Genomic DNA, 23,138 nt, shown 5'->3' on the forward strand with positions numbered 1-23,138 from the left:
AGATGATTCTCACAGGACGAGCACATTTATGCATGCATTAATGACTTGCTGGCAATGTAGTGGGAATAAGTTTCAGTTGTTTAAAGGTAATAACTAGTTTAACTGTGCTGTGCTTATAACTGCACAGTTGTGAGATGAACAAGAATTTTATTTCTGGTGTTGCAAAGAACATACAGTAGCATGTATTCAGGCTGATTAAAAAGAGTGCATTAAACAGAAATCATTCTGCAAAACAAAACACAGTTGATTTAGTTAATTAATGCATGAACAAAATGCACATGCCACTGAAGTGTGTTTTTATGTGCCATTTCACCCACTGCACAGGTCTATATGTGCTCACTTGAGTGACTGCATTTATTGGTCTGGAATGACAGAACAAGAGTGAACAATGCTTCAACAACATATAATGGCAAGCTAAAAAAAAATGCATGCATATTATATGCAAACCCACCCAAAAAAAAATAAAATAAAAAAATATTGGAAATGTTCAGTTGTTACCTTAAGGCTCTGTACCCACTCAATATGGTCAGGTTGATTCAGTCATATTAAATAATATTATTGAATTAAATTCACATGAGGCACATTTTAGATCACCTGACAACATTTTTATAGTGCAGGCAGTAGCAACACTTTATAAAGTATAATCAGGATTATTAGTTTAGGAGAGACGATAAGGGCTGTGAAACACACCAAGCTTTTATCAAAACCTCCACTGTTCCATTCCATTCCATCTCAGAGGCTGATATTAGGGATGATGAACACAGCTTTCATGCAAAAATAAAATGTACACACATTAAATTTACAGTCGGCTGTGCACTTACATCTGAATCATAGTTCAGTCAATATCTGACTGCATTTTAAAAATGTTTTGTCTGCATGAAAAACATGCTTCATGTGGGAACATCTATACTGAATCAACTGGCTTTATTCAGCAAAAGAGAGTTTAAGGATCAGATTAAAGCCTCATTTGCACCTTATTGAGTTGTACCATGTAGTTTCAACAAAATATTCCCATTTAAACTTGGATTTTCAATGAAATGTAAAACACATACACAAGTTTAAAACAAATGTGTGTATATATATATATATATATATATATATATATATATATATATATATAAAACATATAATGACAGATCTAGAATCAAAATTAATAGACTGATACCCATACATATATACATACATACATCATGTGTTTAAACTGTTTAGATAAAGTGTATGGTATACTGAGGTTGACAGGTCTACAATTGTTCAGTCAAATCGAGTCCCAACTTTTGCAGATAGTTTGCTTTAATGAAATTTCTTTCATTATCGTGAAAAACTCAAAAAGGAATTCGCATAAAATAACACAAAACACGTCTTAAACATGTATATGCAGTATGCACGATTAAGTTGTTTCAGTGTTTAACAGAGAAAAACAAGAAAGAAAAAAAATGTCATGACACACCTGTACAGACCCAGTGTCTTACCTGAGCATCAGTTAATGTCCAGAACAGAATCACTTTGGCGAAGTTCCACAGGAGACAATCCCTCATGTTTTTGAGGTGAAGCTTTAGTCGCGATAACAAGCAGTCTTCTTCCCTTAAGACTTTGTGTATCTCCTCACACGCCCCAGCGACCATGATCTGCTCGTGTCATCAGTGAAAAACATCGTTAAATCTCCCTGAAATCTTTTCTTCAGTTTCGAATAAAAAGCACTGAATCACAAGACGTCGTAGTTCTGCGAAGTTCAAATACGTTCACATCTCCTTCACAGAAAAAAAAAAGCGTAACTTAAAAGCAAAGCAGCTGAAAGTTCGCAAGTGTACTCCACGAAGAAATCCCTTCGGTCAGTTCAGCTGGCGCCTGGCGGATTCACAGTGAGTGAGATGAGGAGCTTGAAAGAGAGACGCTCCTCCTGTCACAAAAAGCCAGCGTCTCACTCACACTAACGACGGGCGGATCGATCTCAAAATATCTATAGTAGCCTATTGAGTTTATCGCGATGATTGGTCCTTCTCACGTCAATAATATCGACACTAAGTGTTTTAACTAGTGCGTTCATCCTTTATTTATTTATTTTTTTCTCGAAAATGGATGTGTATCAAGAGCGCGAAAGTGAAAACATGAATCATATGAATAAACAGTTGTATAGGTCAGGAACTATTTGTCCTTCCGCTCATCTCTCAACACAGAAATACGGACGAAGTAATAAACAGCGCACACTCGTCGTGTCTTCAAAAGAGTTGAGACAGAAATAACGTCTTTAACTTTCTGTAAGTTGTTAAATGATTCTTCGTGTTCTGTAATTGATGTTAATAAATAAAATACTATGGCTTCCAATTTCAAATCATATTGTTAATTACCCAGTTTATACTGCAACAATTACAATGGAGAGTTCTGTCAAAAACGAAAAATCAGACATTCCAAACCTGTAATTTTCTTTCCTCCGTGGAACAAAAAGCAAATGTTAGATGTTCGTCATTCATTTTTGCATCTCTTTTCCACACAATGAAAGTGAATGAGGCTCTTCTTTTCTAGGGAGCACAAAAGGTCAGCATGGTGATCAACAAGCTTGTGTTATGATTTACATTAAGTGAACATACTTCAGACATTCGAGTATATTTTACTGTTAAGGCTCTTACTAAACTTCTTTGGAACGGCTGGCTTTATACATGAGATGTGTGGTATATTCTGCTTTGGAATCCGATTGTTCAAACCATAGGGAGGTTCAGCGAAATGAGTGACTCATTAGTGTTGAGGAAGCTGCATATAAGATTTAGCTGTGGACCTGTCCATGGTGCTGAAACACCAACTAGCAAATCCAATTTCCAATTGACTGCTTATTTAGCTGCATCTTTTACTCATTTCACTACAACAATTCTACATTTCAATAAAATATAGGTGAAATAGCCTATTATAAGAGGAATTTAATAATGCTGTCTAGAAATGAAACCCTGTGTAGTAAAATGTGTGGTTAACCATTATAAAAAGGAATCCTGTGGAGCAAAACGCCAACACGTTTTCTCACACAGCACACTAGATATTCAGAGCAGCCCTGGGGATTCAACATAACTCTTATTGGTTGAATTCAGTCTCTTTGAAGAGGAAGCGACAGGCCACCGTTTAACCGTTTTAGAAACTGAGCTCACATTCGGTTTTCTCTTTTTGACTTGATCCAAAAGTGGCTGAAAATATTTAATGAAAGACAGCTTATTGTGAGATGTTATGTAAATAAAAGCCACATTATGGATGATGACAGGGAACAAATCAGCTTTATTCAAGTTCAATATAACAATCTCAGATGCAATTACTCAGGGTCTCAGGTGGAGATTGTAACTTTTATATCAGTCACAAAAGACACATTTGATACACCTGGTATTTATTCATATGTCTATATTCATATTAATCACATCATCATTAATCATCACCACTGATATGTAAGCAAGAAATGCACAGTCCACTACTATGAAGAATTAAGCATCTTTCTGACCATGCTCTGTCCATTTTTTATTTTTTTATTTTGTAAATAAAAGCTGCTCAAAGAACAATATTTACATATTTATTGCTCTTTTGTTTACACAATGTATTTGCTTTTGCTGAATATAGTATTTTTTTTTTCATTGTTTTTGCATTTATATACAAGTAATCTTAGAAGAATCTATCAAGGCCTGAATTTTCTACCTTGAAAAATTCACCGTCTGCTTTTCATTTTCTTTGTGCCACTGTTGCAATTTCACCTTTATTAATTTTGCGTAAACCTAAAGGATTTACATGCAAATTAGCACAGAAATATCTTCAATTCAAATTCCACAGCAATCTCATAACCATCTTCTGTTTCTAATTGAGTGAACAAGCATTTCCTTTCCGTGCAAGTGGAGTAATGAGCTTCAAAACATGCACCACCTAGAAAGGAGTTGTTAGAGCGCAGTGCATTGTTTAAAATTCATAAAAGGCAGCTCATCTGATGCAATTACTACAAGAGACTGTTCAAGCCTTTCTTCTGCAGACAGAGACTTTCAGATGGCTCGTATATTTGTCTTTTTCTGTTGGTGTCACTTGTACAAATATTTGAAAACAGTGGGGTAAAAGTCCAAGTCAATGCTGAAACTCTGGGATTTAAAATCTATAATAACGTTTTAAGATTTAAACTGAAGAAACCTTTTGATAAACTAAACTTTTAAAGATTCTAAACAAGTTTTAATCATTTTGAAACAAAGGTCAGAGTTCATGCTTCCCAGTACATGCTAAAGTAAAATGTGTAAATTTGTAAATCATGCTAATTAAACTTTTACTTAAATTGTTTTGCTAAAAGATACACTGAACAAAATTATAAACGCAACACTTTTGTTTTTGCCCCCATTTTTCATGAGCTGAACTCAAAGATCTAAGACTTTTTCTATATACACAAAAGGCCTATTTCTCTCAAATATTGTTCACAAATCTGTCTAAATCTGTGTTAGTGAGCACTTCTCCTTTGCCGAGATAATCCATCCACCTCACAGGTGTGGCATATCAGGATGCTGATTAGACAGCATGATTATTGCACAGGTGTGCCTTAGGCTGGCCACAATAAAAGGCCACTCTAAAATGTGCAGTTTTATCACACAGCACAATGCCACAGATGTCGCAAGTTTTGAGGGAGCGTGCAATTGGCATGCTGACTGCAGGAATGTCCACCAGAGCTGTTGCCCGTGAATTGAATGTTCATTTCTCTACCACAAGCCGTCTCCAAAGACGTTTCAGAGAATTTGGCAGTACATCCAACCGGCCTCACAACCGCAGAGCACGTGTAACCACACCAGCCCAGGACCTCCACATCCAGCATCTTCACCTCCAAGATCGTCTGAGACCAGCCACCCGGACAGCTGCTGCAACAATCGGTTTGCATAACCAAAGAATTTCTGCACAAACTGTCAGAAACCGTCTCAGGGAAGCTCATCTGCATGCTCGTCGTCCTCATCAGGGTCTTGACCTGACTGCAGTTCGTCGTCGTAACCGACTTGAGGGGGCAAATGCTCACATTCGATGGCGTCTGGCACTTTGGAGAGGTGTTCTCTTCACTGATGAATTCTGGTTTTCACTGTACAGGGCAGATGGCAGACAGAGTGTATGGCGTCGTGTGGGTGAGTGGTTTGCTGATGTCAACGTTGTGGATCGAGTGGCCCATGGTGGCGGTGGGGTTATGGTATGTTCAGGCGTATGTTATGGACAACAACGAACACAGGTGCATTTTATTGATGGCATTTTGAATGCACAGAGATACCGTGACGAGATCCTGAGGCCCATTGTTGTGCCATTCATCCACAACCATCACCTCATGTTGCATGATAATGCACGGCCCCATGTTGCAAGGATCTGTACACAATTCCTGGAAGCTAAAAACATCCCAGTTCTTGCATGGCCAGCATACTCACCGGACATGTCACTCATTGAGCATGTTTGGGATGCTCTGGATCGGCATATGCAACAGCGTGTTCCAGTTCCTGCCAATATCCAGCAACTTCGCACAGCCATTGAAGAGGAGTGGACCAACATTCCACAGGCCACAATCAACAACCTGATAAACTCTAGGCGAAGGAGATGTGTTGCACTGCGTGAGGCAAATGGTGGTACTGACTGGTTTTCGGAACCCCCAGGTGGATGGATTATCTCGGCAAAGGAGAAGTGCTCACTAACACAGATTTAGACAGATTTGTGAACAATATTTGAGAGAAATAGGCCTTTTGTGTACATAGAAAAAGTCTTAGATCTTTGAGTTCAGCTCATGAAAAATGGGGGAAAAAACAAAAGTGTTGCGTTTATAATTTTGTTCAGTGTAATTTATAAAGAAAAAAAAAATTATTAAATAGGAAAAATACAATCTGGAAACATTTTCACTAGTGGACTCAGACTTTGAGCTCCCACTGTTTGAGGTGCAAATAGTTTCAGTACAAGCCTGTACTGGCAGCACTGCAGCAATTAACTGGCACATTGCTACTTCTTATTCAAGAGTCTTAGAAGTTGAAGATTGTGTGTTTGGCTGGTAAAGGCAGCAGCGTTAAGAGAGATTTGTGTCTAAAAAAAATCTCAAGTAGGAAATATGTCATGTCTGTCTCTACCCAACCAAATCAGCTTTTACCAAAATACCCTAATTTATAGGTGGTCCACTTAGAACAGATTCAAAATGGCTCAGAGTTATCTGAACTGCTTGAAAATGTCACATAGTTTGAAATGAGTTCAACATTAAGAGGATTTCCTTGAATTGTTTTCTCTAATGCTGTAGTTTTTTCCTATCACTTCCTAGCTGAAGCATACATGCCCAGCACCAGACTAGACCTCATTAGTGCATGTCTTCACAGCAACCTTGCAGCTGTCTTTTTTATTGTAAATGTTCATATTCCATATTTTCACAGGGTCATTTTCATTAAACCGTTAAGAAGAGGACAAAAAATATGTTTTTCGACAAAAACATATTTTTGTCGAAAGACCAGGTAGTCATTTTATAAATATTTAACATTTTTTAAAAAGGAGAAATCTCCGTATTTTAATATGCACACACACACACCCACTGGAAACAAGCAGGCCACCGTTAAGTCAACAACAACTGAGATATCTACTGGTAATATTAAAAAATAATAAATAAAATAATAAAAATTGCATGTAGCATCCTAAAACCAAAACAAGGACAATCTACCAATTTGTGGTGTAAACAAGCCAAACGAAATATCATAATTATTAATTAACACATGAGATACATTAAGGACCATAATTATTAAAATACAAGCATTTATCATAAACAATTATAATAACAAGTTTGACTGTTTAGAGGCACAGACAGATTGACATTTTAAACATTGATTAGATGTTATATTCACACATACACATATACACATACATTCACACATGACTGATGACATCACTGAATTCAATAATGAAATGCCTTTAACTGAAAATTGAGTGTTTAATCTTGTCATTTTACATTATTGACACTATTTTCCTATTCTGATATAGGAAAGTTGCTTTGACACAATCTGTATTGTTAAAAGCGCTATATAAATAAAAATGACTTGACTTGACTGATGCTTTTACTTCTCTTCGTTTATTATTATTATATATTTATCAAATTATATTCTCTTAGTTTTCGTCTGGTCTACACGTTACTCCCCAGTGTTCCTTGTGTGTCCCAGCCTTGCCTTGTCTTGCCCTGTCTGTTTTGAGTTCATTAAATACTGTATTTTGAATTATCCTCGTCTCCTCATTCCTCCCTGCTGTGTGCACCGTGACACAGATATTTTTGAAGGCCTTATTTATTACTATTTGCTTAGGAATACTGCAGCCCCATCAAATGCCCAGCTAATGTAGTCTCATTTTATTGGCATCAATACACAATAGCAATGATGGAGCCAATCACAGACAAGGTCTCTGTATTGAAAATAAATGTACCTCTCTTAAAGGTACAGTTCACCCTAAAATGAAAATTGTGTCATAATTTACTCACCCTTATGCCTTTCCAAACCTGCATGTTTTTCCATCTACTGTGGAACACACACAAAAAATAATAAATAAAAATCAGGAATGTTAAAGAATTGTTTTTGTACATATAAAGAAAGTCAACGGCAAAACAACACCTGACCCTACTGAATTTCATTGTAAAGACCAAAAAAAAAAAAAACGAGATATTTTTCCCATATACAGTATATCTTTTTTTGTGTGTGTACCACAAAAGTAAAATGTAATTCATAAAGGTTTTGAGGAAAGACATGAGGTGAATAAATAACGTCCTAATTATAAAAGCAATCATTTGCTCCAGGGAACACTGATTATCTCTTTCCAACTCAAAAAAAATAAATAAATAAAATCTATTTGATCTTGCTGGCAAACCCATGTAAGTATGTGTAAATTCCTAATTTGTCGGATATGTCAAAAGTGTTGAAAAAGTCTTCACAGCAGTGCACAAAGCTGCTAGATGCGTCCAAATCTGCAATCCCTGCTAATTGGTAAACTGCAGGGGAGTGTTTCCATGTCATTCTCAATGGATCAGATTGATTGTGTTTCATCGCCAGATGTGATTGCTGTTACTCTCAGCCGTGGCAGAAACACACTTCTAATTTACCCAAAACCTTCAATGATGAGGGCCAGTTTTCTGTCTTTGTTAGAATTATTGGTTCACTTTTCCTCTGATCTCCTGTGGTTAAGAGAGAAATTTCATTTCAACCCAAAGCTCCAGACAAACACCTATAAAAGTTGTATATCATTAATGCAAACAAATGTTAGATTAAATGTTCTCTGTAAAATTATGTTTCAAGATCTGAATACAGTAAAAGTGCATGCATGCATTAAGTAATTACATTTTTAATTATTTACCTATCTATGATTTTTATTTATTTATTGTTTATATTTAATTTTTTGGCCCTTGAAGGAAACTATAAAAAATTTCCAAACGATTCAGGAATTTTTAGAAAAGCACACCAAGTTGTTTTTTGGTTTTGGTTTGCTGAAAATTCTGAAATCTAAAATAAGGTTAAATAAGAATTAAAAAAAAAAAAAAAGAAGAAGAAAGAAATACAAGTGAACAAGATAACAAAGGATGCCTTAGGAATCACTCATCTAAATATGTATTAGACTTAGACTGAATTAACTATCTGAAAAATGTTTAAGGATTAAACCCTGCTGATAACCATCTGGATTTGAGGCCAAATACACATGAATCTTGGTGAAACCTGAAATGGCCAGAGTGCAGCATGCTGCTGTGCTTCAGTAGAACAAAGTTTTTAGTAAATGCTTGATCTCATTTATTATTTACTTACACTGAAACTCTCATGTGCTGTTTACTATTAGTCACACCCAAACAACAAGACTTTTGCTTCTAAAAGGCTTCAGTCCAGCTGTAGTAGAAGTGCTGAAAATTCAACCTATTTTCTCTCACAAGACGTCAAAAATTGAAGCACAAGCATTTTCAGCCTCACTATTCACATGAGTGATGCCTTCTTGTTCCTTTACCAGGAGGCAAATAGTCACTCTTCAAATCCTTCACCTTCTCTGTCTACTCTGGTGGAATGAGCTGCCAACCTCCACCCAAAATGCTGAGGCCATCACATCTTTCAAAAAGCAGCTGGATACACACCTCTCCTGGAAGCACTGAACCATTCTACATTCTTGTATCAATACACATACACACACACATTCCCCCTCCATTTATCCTCTTCTCTAGATTGCTTCTAATCTATCTGTCTAATAATCCTGGCATTGTGTATTATGAATATTGACAATTAGTTTTGTTCCTCCTCTTTGGTAAATTGCTTTGGATGAAAGCCTCTCTTAAATGCATAAATGTAAATGTAATTAAGACGCTAAAGGCCTCTAGGTGTCGCTATGTAGACAAGTTAGGGAAACCTTTGGTGCCAATACACATGAAAAAGCATGGGACATTTATTGTCATAAAATTATGTAGTGGGGTATAATTTTTTCATTTTGACATATGTTCAATTTAAACAGCCACAGTAATTTTATTTACATTACACTATCTAGACATTTGTGAGCACCTAAACTGACCTCTACCCCTAAACCTAACCTTGACAATTAATTAAATTATTCAGAGGCCGAACGACTGCTTTGTGTGAGGAACAAACTCAAAAGCAATCTCTGTCTCCATTCGCAGTAACACTGAAATCCTGCATACATTCAGAAATTGCTGCCTAAAGGATTGTTACATCAGTTTTGATTGTAAAATGCCCTTGACTCTTGTGAGTGTTTTGTGACTGATTTCGTCATGATAAAGTTCAGATTCATCTTTTGAATAAGATGTTGCTGCATGAATGGAGCGGGGTCATTTTCAGTATTTCACTGTTTTTAAAGTTAAAGTTTTAACCATGCTTCACTTTTTGACGCCTTGGCAGTTAGAATAGGTTGGAAAATTGTGGTGGCTTACAATTTGCTAAAACTAAAATGGGGGAAGGGAGTCATTTTTATTTAGTTTCATCATTCTTAACCTAAACCAATTAAAATTCTTTCTGCAGCCTATGGCACTATATAATTTGTCTATGGCAAAAAACTAATACAGCTTCTGTGGTTACACACTGTCATGTTTGTGAATATGTTCTCATGATAGATGCTTAGATACTGTAAGATAACATCTGTTCCGTGATAGTTTTGCTGCTCTCTGCTTATTTGTCAGATGTTTTCAACAGTATGTGATGCATTTGCATTTGATTTCTCATTCCAGAAAAGATCAGAACAGTGTGTATGACAACTTTTGTGTTGTTTTGCACCTTACCTAGACATACAGACCATTTCAATTCTGTTCACATAACACAATTCCTCATGCTATTCAAAGCAAAACTATACTCCAAATTCAGATTCAAGTCCATGTTCTTACACTTTTAACCAAGCTTTGTTTTTTCTATTTTGACATTCTCCCATAAAATATGGCTGGGAGCATTCTCAGCCACACTCTGCAATGTATTTTTTTTTTTTTAAGAGTTATTTTAATCATAAATAGCTTGTGCTGTTCATTATCCTGCACTACTTCTGCAACCTATGTAGGATTTGTTTTCTTTCACACAGTCTTTTAGAAGGAATTATTGTTTATTTGTCCCATGAAACTCTTCTTTTTGCCGCCAGCTAAGAAAATTATTCTTGGATGGAAAAAAGAAAATAGAAAAAAACCTTAAAGAAGGCATAATTGGCTGAATTAAGCAAAGCAGATGCAAGAAGAAAGTCTGCAAAGTTTGGCAAGAAAAAAAATTAAGTTCCTAATCTTGCAGAGTAAAAAAGTGTTAGAACACTCAGCTCTTATTATGCTGATGGACTACAGAGAGAGCAACACTGTGATGTTGTGATGTGTAATACTATATGTATAGAATACAAGCAACAAATAGAATTTTGAGGTCAGAAAGATTTTTTTAAAGGAATGAATACTTTTATTTGACAGCACGGATGCATTAAATTGATCAGAAGTGACAGTAAAGGGATTTTGATAGTTTCAAATAAATTATGTTCTTTTGTATCACGGTTTCCTCATATACTACGCAGCACAACTGTTTTCAACACTGATAATAATAGAAATGTTGTTGTTGTTGTTTTGTTTTTGTGCACCAAATCAGCAGATTAGAATGATTTTTGAATGTGACACTCATGTGACACCGAAGACAGTGAAATTCAGCTTTGCCATAAGAGGAATAAAATTTCAAAATACATTTAAATACAAAACAGGTCATTTTATAATGGTTAAGTTTTAATAACTTTAATTATTTATAAGGTGACATTTAGATAATTGTAACACTAATGTAGAACTGAATTATGTATAATTATATATGCCCTCTAAATATATATTACGCACTCAGGTTGCTTCCTCCTTGATTTCTTCAAAGCATTTTTGGAAATCTCCTGCTCAATAATTGGTGAACCTCAAGTGTTGCCTCACTCAAATGTCAGTGCTGTTCCACTTTCTCCAAACAGCTTTGTGGCGTCTATTAAACCAAGCAGTTCTTGTAAACACTCGAGTTCCTATGCGCATTAGGCCCCATTGAATAATTTGTGCTGACATTTATGCTCATTTGTATTCAAAAGAAAAAGAATGAAACTTCAAAATAACTCAAAGCTTCTCTGAGTGGAAGCATTAACATTTGATTAAGACTTACGGTGAAATACTGTACGTAAAGGACAATGTTTATGTTTCTTCTGCTCTGATAATACTGTCTGTCTTTTTATTTAATAACAATGCCGCAACAATAATGGAGGAGGTACATGAGGAAGGTTGATGCAAATAGTAATTTTGAAAAGAAAAAAAAAATAATAGACTTCAATAGACAATTATACTTTTAGTAGCAAGTTGATGTGATAATTGTAAGTTTATGTCAATCTATTATTCTGATGTCAACCATTTCTCATTTACCTGTCAGTAAAATTCACATACAAACAAAATAACTTGACAGACAGAAACTTTCCGTCTAAAATGATTTGTAGTCATTAAATTTGTAATGACAAAGCAACCAGAAGTCATTCATTTTCAAAAAGAGTTGGCAACAATGACCAACGGGAAGAGCAGACTGTAAGAGAGACACAGGAATTAGGAAAGGAAAGGATGTGACGTGTGGCCAAGTATGGTGTCCCATACTTGGAATTTGTGCTCTGCACTTAACCCATCCAAGTGCACACACACAGCAGTGAGAAGTGAACAAACTCACACAGAGCAGTGGTTCAGTGCCTTGCTCAAGGGTCTCACCTCAGTCATGGTATTGAGGGTGGAGAGAGCGCTGGACATTCACTCCCCCCACCTACAATCCCTGCCGGACCTGAGACTCAAACCCGTGACATTTGGGTTATAAGTCCAACTCGCTAACCATTAGGCCAAGACTGCCCCACAACTGAATTAGTGTTACTGTGAGCCATTTTATTGTTCTGTATGATTTGGCTCGGCCCACAGACAAGGATATAATAAAATGCATGAAGAACATAAAAAATGTTAAGCATTCTGAGCGAGTTTGATTCATGCATTGATAATCATTAATCTTACTATTATTTATTTATTCATTGTGTATATGCTGTAATTTATATGGAAACAAATATATGACAAATTTTATAAAGTTACAAACCTGAATCAGGCAATTTATAATCAGGTTTCAAAAGCTATTGCCAATTAGGCAACCTACTAATAATGTAAAGACTTCTGTAAGGAGTTGGAATGCCTACTCGCAACTAACAGTGCAATGACTGGGTGATCTCCAATTATCAAATCTCTGTCCATGTTGAAGTTTTTGGCCAGAATCAGCTGAAATCTAGACCAGACTTCATTTGGTTATGCGAGACAACGTCTGACACAAACTTACACATACAATCAAATGTTACAATGCATCTGGATTGCAGTGGTCATTTATGGAGATGTTTATTACTTCTTGCTTATTGTTCCAATATGCTGTGCAAAAATAAATCTTTGCCTCTCTCATGCAGTCGGTGTTTTCACCATTGACAGTCTACTTTCAGATCAGCAAAGCAAGTAAGTGTCAATCCAAGCAGCTATGATGAAAGAAATCTTCCTTTTATCTGACTCATCTCAACTTTTCAAAGACTTCAAGATTCTTTTCCCATCCCCGACACACCTACTGAAAGATATTATTTTCCATATTTTCGTGGCTAGCCAGGAAAGGACAAAAAGATGTGAAAAGCAGGAGAGGGGAACGAGGAAATTGTCCTGTAGATATGACTTTGGCAAAGGAATCATGCTATGGGGACTGGGTTTTGAAGAGATCATGAACTCTGCCTACAGTCCTTTCATCTTTGCTGCTATCAACTGTGAATGTCTCTCTCAGGGTACTTCAATACTTTTCATATTGAACAAAAACAAATCTTGCTACATTAAAACTAAAATATTTCTCCCCATGGTTGGACAGTGGACAGAAATGCATTAAAAACAAAACAATTTGCTTCATTGTACTCTAAATGATGGTGGTTTGTTGCTCCAATAAAGTTGTAGCTTTCCTTTAGTTATTCAACCATTTTAAAAGATGTGGGTCAGGAATGAGTTGGTTTATGCCAAGCAGGGTTGTGCACTATTCAGAAATTTCCAATTCAACTACTGAATTTGATTTGAGGTACCAGTCACCAACAATGTAACATAGTTACATTTTACATTTCAAGGAGTAGAGTTAAACAGGTTGGAATGCAAAAAAAAAAAAAAAAAAATCTAATAAATAATAATGAAAAAGACTAGTATAATACAGTTAAATTTAACATGTTATCAATATATTTGGTTTTCTCATAAATGTCAAATATTAATAATCTTTGTTTGAAAATCTTTGTTTCACCTTCAGAAACTTGTGTTTAATTATATATCTTGCACATATTTCAAAGTATTTACTACAGTGCCTCATACACAACATTTTGCATAAAGGTCCACAAATGCACAAACAGCAGATTTTGTCTGTTCAAAAAAAAATAATATATATATATATATATATATATATATAAATCATATAGTCATTTATAAAATTTCCTTTTCTGCCGAAACTATGAACCTGAACTTGAGTTTTTTGATATTCAAGATCTGATTTGTGATCTTATCGTTAACAGCTTGAGTTTGAGGTTGATTACCAGAACTACAGTTAAACACAATTTGGTAACACTTTCTATGAAAGCCATATTTATATTACATTATAAGGGTATTCGTATTCTTAAGGCATTATAATGAATGCATAGTGCATTATAAAAAAAAAAATTAAAAAAAACCTTATATGTTGTATCCGTCACACTCTGTGTCGGCGAGGAAAGGTGGAAATGAGGAATAACAAACACAGTCTTTAATACAATCCAAACACAGGGTACATCCACACTGGAAACACAAACATAACGAGTAGACCCGACCAACACTAACTGAACAGACCGGAGCTAAAAAAAAAACACAGGATAACGAGGGACAGACAGGTGCGGGGAATCAACTAACAGTCAAACTAAACGAGGACAGGAACATGACCAAATAAGGAGAAACAGGAACAGAAACAGGGGCAAAACACGACACAGACAGTCCAGAATCCTGACAGTATCATCTCATAAATAATCATAACAACATTTAAATACTTACGTATCTGTGGTTATAAAGTAAGTTTGTTTATAACACAATGAACACCATATTAAATCTATGTCTTTATAATGGACTATACCAGGGACCAGGACCGTAGCTGGGCCCCAGTGCAGGTTGTACCAGTGGGCCCTGTTTGAAATGGTTTAATTTATATGTTCGTTCTATTTATTTATTTGTGCTATTTGCACAATGTTTAAGTTTTCAAGTTTGTAGGTGTTCAGATACAGAAACCGAGTAGTCAAATGTAAAGTAGCACTGCGTAGTCTCAACTGTAAAAATGAAAGATACAGTCAAACCAACATTCAGACACCTTCAACTTTTCTCACATTAATCACAGTTTGTTTGCTATGGTTTAGAAAATGGTAATAACATGAGACAAGAACTCTGTTCTGACACAAGTTATACTGTGTCAAAACAAATTAATCTTGATAATGTCAGATAACTTTGATAGAAAGGTATGTAATGGATTACAATTAACCAAAAATTCAGATGACTGTTAGTATGACAATATTTGAAGAGTTCAGATGCTAAAGCCTCTAAGTGCCGTCTGAATCCTTTTTCTAAAATTAGCATTTTTAATCAGGCTCCTATATTTGTGTTTAGTTATTTCACTTTAATTACATAGAAAAGGACCTATACATAGCTATTAGAGTAAAATTACTGAACCTAAACATAGGAGCCTGATAAAAAAATGCTCATTTTTGAAGGAAATTTCAGATGGCACTTAGAGACTTTTGCATCTGAACTCTTCATTTACTCAATTATCAATACTTTGTTGACCAATTACCAAGCAATGCTTAATTTTGTTCAGTCTGTGGTGTAAAAAGGTCACATTTGCAATTAAAGAAAAAACACTTAAGCAAAACATGGTCGGGTCAAAGTGTCTGAATAACTTTTGGTCCCAAATTTGTTGTCGGTACAAGAGCAAGAAATTGCTGAATTGGGCTCTTTCACATTTTTCGGTTGGCTTGTTTAAACTGCACTCTGGAGGCCCCTCAGGACAAACATGGACAGGACGGGGACCTCCAGAGCAGAACAGACAGACGGAGGCCATGGCAGGGCTGGGAGCTCAGGCGGCCGTGGCAGATGGTCTTCGTGGCCGTGGCCTCGGTCCCCTCGGCCCAGCCACTCCACACAGAGCTCTACTACCCCCGGCCGGCGGGCTTGTACTCCAGGCGGGCTTGCCATATCCGCTCCAGGTGGGCTTGCCATACGCACTCCTGGCGGGCTTGCCACACCCCAGGCGGGCTAGCCATATGCGCTTCCAGGCGGGCTAGGGTGAGCCGCGGACGCCGGCGTGAAGGGAGGGAGCCGCCGACGTTCGGGTTGGCTTTCCCCGTAGTCGGCGGCGTGCACGAGCGGCCGCCCGTGAACAGGACTGAGGACAGCCGCGGACGGCGGCGACGATTTCCCCGCGAACGGCGGGCTGAAGAAAGCCGCGGACGGCGGCGATGAACTCCCCGCGAACGGCGGGCTGAAGAAAGCCGCGGACGGCGGCAGACCGGATGGGCTCGCGGCCAACGGACTCGCGGCGATCCCGCCGAACTCCCACGCCTTTCCGTGGGCTAGAGCGGGAAGGACGAGCGGCGACTTCCATGCCGCGGGACAGACAGGAACAAACCAAAACCAAAAGACTTAAGAACAAAACGTGGTGAAGGGGCGCCGCTTACTTTGAGGTCTGGTCTTCTGTCACGGTGCAATATGGAAACAAGAGGCGGGAACACATGACAGACACGACAGAGGATGTAACAGTGTGTGTGTGTGTGTGTGTGTGTATATATATATATATATATACAGTGGCGTGCACAGACCTCCAGAGGGCAGGAGGGGAGGGGGTTGTATGGGTTGGTCCCCCTCAGCTAGGGGTGGGTGATATGGCAAAAATACCACAATTTTTTTTTTAAGAAATATCACGATTCACAATACTATCACAATTCTTTGTCATGTTGGATTTTCTATTTTCTATTTTCTATTATACAAAGCCTTTCAAGGTAACAAAATATAAAAAAGTATGGCGGATATTTAGGCCAAAGTGGGTGAAGATAAAAATCGTTGTCATTATTTTATCTTTGTTATTAAAAAATGAGAGCAAAGATAAACATTACAAATACACATAATATACAAATAAAATAAACAGTGTTTTATTTTCAGGTAGTCTACAATAATGAACAAATATAAAAATAAAACACTGTATAGATTGATTACTATTAAAGCATCTGTATTAAAGTTTTTCAGTCAAGAGTAGTGAGTGATTTTTCTCTTTGTGTTTGGTGTTTTATTAACATTAAAGGAATAATTCACCCCAAAATTAAAATAGGCTAGTGTTTGATTTTTATACCTTCATTTACTCACTCAAAAGTTGTTTTAAACCTGAACGAGTTTCTTCTGCTGAAAATAAATGCTATTTTGAAGAATGTGGAAAACCAAACAGCTGCTGGTCTACAGTGACTTCCATCGTATTTTCTTTTCCTACTGTTAAAGTCAATGTGGACCAGCAACTGTTTGGTTACCCACATTCTTCAAAATATCTTCTTTTGTGTTCAGCACAAGAAAGAAATTAATACAGGTTTGGGACAACATGTGAGTGAGTAAATAATGACAGAATTACAATTTTAGGGTGAACTATCCCTTTAATTACAGTCGGCAGCATATTTAGTACTGTCCCTTTAAGATCTGCACGCTTCTAATATACAGGCACGCATGCGTTTCTCTCAGCTGTTTACCTTCATTTTAGACATAACCAACTGAGTCTATACATAAACCTGGTGTGTTTTGACAGTATTAGCACAAAACATAACCTAGTTCAGTAATCAGGCGCTGTTTGACGGGCTTTTTAGAGCATGCGCTTTGGGTGTATGTGCTCAGAAAAGGCGCTCGTCAGAACAGCACACGAGTGAATCGTTTAACCAGTAAGTCTTTGAAGCAGATGCAGATAATGTACTTTTGGTGACTGCGAATAAGTGCAGTGTCCCGTGAGAGTAACTGTACCGCTGAGTTAACACTGATGTGAATGTATGTGGCGTTGTACAGTATAGAGACGGCGGCGCCAGAACTGCAGCTGATAGAATGCGCGCTGAAGTACGATACTACGATATTTCTTCAAAAAAGCAAATCGTGGAGACATTTTTATAGTCCACGATCAAAAATCGTCATATCGAACACCTCTACCCTTGGCAGAAATCGCAGACTGGGGGCACCGGACCGCAAGGGCACTTTACCGTCGGACCTCAAAGGCGTGTGTGTGTGTGTGTGTGTGTGTGTGTGTGTATATATATATACTGTATATGTATATATATATATATATATATATATATATAAACTTTCTGTTTATTCATCCATAGCAACGTTTTAACAGCTGGCACAGTTAGCAGAGACTAGTCACTTACTCTTTTATCCTATTTAGGTACCTTACCTTTTTTCCAAGCCACTGAACAGAGACGAGCTTCTTCTTTTTTCATGTTAAAAAATGCATTTGATAATGTATACCGTAGATCTGTATGACATGTTAATCGCAATTATAACAATTACCTCAGGGGAATGTTAAGCTTACACAGCAATTACTGTCAGTGTCACCAATGGACAGCTCAATCACTGTGCAGAAGCTTCGGCTGCACTGTAATTTAACACGCAACTTCATGTGTTTATACATGAACTGAGAAAAAAAAAGCTAATATTATTCTAATATTAATAGAACAGCACACTTCCTATACACTGACACAAGAGCAGAAGCCCTTAGAATGGTAAACATACTGAGAACAAAGAAACGGACAGAAGTGTCACAAAAGAACGTCCTACAGGCAATTTAAAACTTCTAAACCTCATTATGCATCTGCTTTCTAAGCAATAACACAAGTCCTGTCCTTTAAACACCTAGTTTGCTTCGAACTTTCCTCCTGACTGCAAGATAATTGCAAGCAACGCTACGTTACCTCAGTTGCTGTAGCAACAATCCATTAATCACATGAGCAAGAAGTTGTTTGTTGGTGGAGGAGCTGCCATATCTCTCTCTCCTCTCTTTTGTGCTTGTTGTTTTGCATTGGTGTTGTATTTCTTCAATTAGCTTAGAGCTGTGATAATGATAATCATATGTGGTCTTCAGATCTAGAACAAAGGTGTAGAGATGTTCTTTTGTAGGCACTCCATCCAGTCCTTATCATTATGCTCTTTAAGCTAATGGGGCCAAAAAATGCTTTCTGCCCTTGATCCTTCCTGTCTTAACAAAAAGAATGGAAAATGTAGTCCAGTCATTTAGAGTTTCCATATGTGGTTGTTTAAAAGCTCTATGGTGAGTAGCTACTAATGAAAATGTTTTTTATCTGTTGGAAGGAAAGCTTTTAGGATGCCAAAAATTGAAGTCCATTCCCCCAAACACATTTACTTCAAACTAGACATACATGCTAACTTTTAAATCACTTACTGTGAATTTTTCCCAAAGGAAATGCTATTTGACATGGCTCATTAATTTTAGCTTAAAAGTGAGACAAAAGAAAAGTAACTTATGAAACTTATAACACCCAAAAGGCTTTAAAGCACTACAAAGCACCGTTTTCGCATTTCGCAAGAAGCTCTTCAGTATCTGGAGCAAAGCTAAGGCCATTTTAAATGTCTTGAGGTGAGACATGCTCTAATCACATGAGAGATCTTTCAATAATCTATGGAATCGAGGAGCATGATACACTGTAAAAAAATGACCGTGATTTTAACAGTAAAAAACTGTGAAAATGTTACAGTAAAAACCTGTTAAATAGATAACGGTAAGTTCCTGTCAAATTTACAGGGAAAAAACGTAAACTGACGTTCCCAGAATTCCCTGCGTTGCATTTCAAATTTTGTTTGAATTTGATGTTTTTTCTTTTAAATAACTATGTTTCTTCTTAGTTTTTTCTTATCAGTTATATTTATTAGGGTTGTATGTTACATCTAATGTTGTTAAATTAATGTTTATTGCATATTTCAGTTTAATGAGTCTCACCATGATGGTGTTTAATGCTTGTGTGAACGACACTGCACCTTCTGTTATTATTTAAAAGCTGCTTGTGATGGGCTTTGGTTCATCATGTGACTTTCTCATCACCACCGGCATTTGGTGGTTATCAGTTTATTTCAAAGGTACAAAACAGATTTCAGTACTTCAATAGGTTGGTATATTAACATTGTATCAGTTAATGAAATTACGGTATATAACTGTAAATTTAAGTTAAAACCGTAAAACCTCAAATGTTGTAACCATATTTTTTGCGGTAGAATTCCGGCAACCACAGCTGCCGGTTTTTTACCGTAATTTTTTTTTACAGAGTAGGTTTATAGGTTTGAAGACACTATGAAATGATAAGCACAATTTTCTTGTTTACTTTCTACTCAGCTGAAAGAACACAAACATTTAACCAGCCTTGCCAAGCACCTTGTTAGATGGACAGCCAGCTGTCTTCTAGCCTGACCATTTTAAAGTAGTCCAAAATCAGCCCTCAGACCACCATAGCCAGATTTAAGATTAACTTAAGATCAGTAAACCATCTTAGGCTGGTTTAAGATGTTTTTTTAAGTATTGCTGCAAGGTCATCAATTAAGTATGGCACCATAAAACATGAGGGGAAAAGACTCTGTATTGACATCAAAGTACTCTTTTAAAGGCGCTATACTAAATAAAATGTAAGCTCAGCACTGATTAGCATCTGTGGTGTTTCTTTCTAATAATATATATATATATATATATTGTCACGGATCAGTCAGGCCCTTCACTCCACCAATCACATCGTTCCACATCCCCCGAGTATTAATCACACTCACCTGCACCTGATCACCATGCCAATCACCAGCACTATAAAGGATCACCACACACACACTTCAGCGTCCGATCTCGTCATTGCTACGTGGACTCAACCTCTTGGTATCCTGTATCAGAAAAGACCATATCCTTCCGAGAATCTAAGAAATACTTACCCTGTTTGAATTACCTGCTGTGTTCTCCCACCTTGTGTCCTCCTCTCTTCATAGAGCTCCGTCCTCGAAGTGTGTGTGTCTCTCCCCGGATTGATCCTGTCTCGTCTCCCCGTACGCCTGAGGAAAAGAGAAGAATCTTAAGCACATCATATAATCCGTTTCATTACCATTCTGAAGTCACCTACTCACCTTGCAAGAATCCTAAAGTCACCTGAGTGTCTCACCTGTTTTAATAAACACCTATTTCTCTTTTACCATCTTCGTGTCTGAGTCCATCCATAACATATATATATTTTTTTAGCCTATCCACCTTATTTTTCAACGTGAAAGTAAGCCGTTTTCTGTAAATTTGTGAGACTTCCGGTTCATTAGTTTAACGGAATGTGCTTCTTCAGAGTTAAATTAGTCTTTAATCCAAATAACATGGAGTAAGACAAATAGACTTGTAAGGTACGCTTCCAACATAACATTGCATTAAGACAGGACAAGAACTACTGAAACAAGGGACTATAAGTACTAAACTAAATGAGGACTAATGGGGTAGGCCTAATCAAATGATAACAGGTGAGGAGTGATTAATCAAAAACCATGACAACAAATGAGGAACTGAAACAAAACCAAAATGGGCCATAAACGTAACAATTAGCCGCTGAAGGGAAATAACGGCTGTGTCCGAAAGCTCTATAATGCTGCCTTCGGAGGTAGCATAACAAAGCAGGAAGGCATCAAGGCACGTCTGAATTACAATTCTGCTTTACTTCCTGTCTTCAGAGATATCTTCTTCTGATCGAATTTTGAAGGCAGCATATGTAGCCTATCCTTCGCTGCCTTTGATATCCAACAATCCTCTGCGTTCCATTCCATGACGGTTGAGTTAAAAAAATAAAGGCGGTGTCTGAAAGTTGCATTTGGTGGTCAGTTTGTGTGTAAATGTATATTTCTGACTAACTTTTTGCACTTTTGATATTATTTCTAGTGAGAGATCAGTATTATAGTAGGCTAATTAAATATCCATTTAGTTATCACCAAAACCATTAAATTCATTAAACCATTAAGCTGCCTCAGAAGCCTGAGGTGCCTTTGTGCAAAAACGCTGCTTGTTAAGTCATTGCCTGATAAGGTAGCAAGACAGCAAGTCAGCAACCTAGGTTTAACCTGAGTTTAATTATTTTTTTCTTGTCAACAGGTTCCACAAAATTTAATTATGAAAGTGGAAAACAAATATTTCAAGGTTATCTAACTTAATGGAGTTGTATTAGGGAGAAATAATATTTTTGATTCAAGCCAACTATTATCACTAATTTTTGCTCAACAAGAGACGTTTGAGTTGAATTAACTATAGTCAGTTATGTTATATGGACAAAATTTGTTTAGAAGTTGCATATTACATATTTGTCTATTCAAAGTAAACTAATGATTTTACAACAAAACAATCTATTCAAGCTTAATTAATCAAAATAAAATGCTTTTACTAGTTACTAGGTAGAATTAACTCTACTTTGTCAACAGGTTCCACACAAATTACTTCAGTAAACTCAACTCAACATTTGTTAGTTCCTTTATTCACCAACACAAGAGTTCATCAACAACACAACACAACTGTTTATCAAATTCTGTTTTACAAAAGAGAGAAAAAAAAAAAAAAGTTAAACATACCCATGAGTGGCAGCATTTAAAGTTGGTTATCTTTACCTTTTTAAAAAAACAAAAAAACAACAACTCTGGACACGCTTTGCAGTCACCCAGTGGTGCGTGTCACACACAAAAAAGAAAAAGTATATAATCTTTCAAGTGTTTTTCAATTAAATGGTTTCAAGTGCAAAGCAGGCCTTTATGTTAAACACCACAAACTTTTAAGTGCTCAATGTTGGTTCACTCATACAGTTTGTTTTTAAGCATCTGTACCTTGGTTGAGTGTCTGGTAGCATCCAGCTGGAAGAAGATTTTCTGAAGCACCTCAAAGAACGTTTTCGGTTCAGGTTCATTGCATATATGACACCCATTAAGAGTGCACAAGCAGAAGCAATGTCTCCCAAGTCGTGAAGCACTTCAACACCCTCAGTCACTATTCCAACATCAGCTGAAATGGTGGTGGCATCACCTCCCTCAGCATCAATGCTGTAGATGCCAAAGACAACTTGTTCAAGGTCCCTCTGGGCAGCACAGCCATCTGAATCCTTTCCACACACAAAAAAGAACAACAATGTAATCACCAGCCAATTACATAATTCCAAAGAGCTCATTTGCATTGCAGTTTTCTCCGTAAATGTTTTAAAATAGTGCTTGATTACTAACTTTTGATCCAAACTGATTCCTCACAATTTGTACACTCACTGGCCACTTTATTAAGTATACCTGTATGATCTGATGCCATCTAATATAACAGCTCTGCCATAAATTCTACTTTTATAAGATTATAATTTTTCAATTTTTAAGCTTAAATTATCACAAACGTGATTTTGGTCTAGACCAAAACTGCCATTCCTACAAGCCATATCCCACAATGTTAAATGGATATTGTGATATTTTTAAAAGCCCTAGGATACCGTTACTGCTGCAGTAATTGTTACCTACCAGATACTCTTTGAATAGACTGCTCAGATCTTCATTTAGATAGATACAAAGTGCCCTGAGGAGGCGCTCTCTCTTCTTTTCAACGGTT

At 36.8% G+C, this 23,138-nt stretch overlaps 1 protein-coding gene across 1 annotated transcript in view; it reads right to left on the reverse strand.

Moving 5' to 3' along the window:
- pth2ra (parathyroid hormone 2 receptor a) overlaps positions 1-22,425 on the reverse strand; it is a 92,523-nt gene extending 70,098 nt beyond the window's left edge. Inside the window, exons 1-4 of the mRNA XM_058786011.1 lie at positions 22,382-22,425; positions 20,491-20,593; positions 2,412-2,516; positions 1,470-1,625 (exon numbers count right to left, since the gene is read on the reverse strand). Coding sequence (XP_058641994.1) covers positions 1,470-1,625; positions 2,412-2,516; positions 20,491-20,593; positions 22,382-22,404 — 387 coding nt within the window. The 5' untranslated portion in view covers positions 22,405-22,425. The remainder of the gene's footprint in view (positions 1-1,469; positions 1,626-2,411; positions 2,517-20,490; positions 20,594-22,381) is intronic.
- Between the last annotated feature and the right edge of the window lie 713 nt (positions 22,426-23,138).

This window comes from Onychostoma macrolepis, chromosome 09 (assembly GCF_012432095.1).
Source record: "Onychostoma macrolepis isolate SWU-2019 chromosome 09, ASM1243209v1, whole genome shotgun sequence".
Taxonomy (NCBI): Eukaryota; Metazoa; Chordata; class Actinopteri; order Cypriniformes; family Cyprinidae; genus Onychostoma; species Onychostoma macrolepis.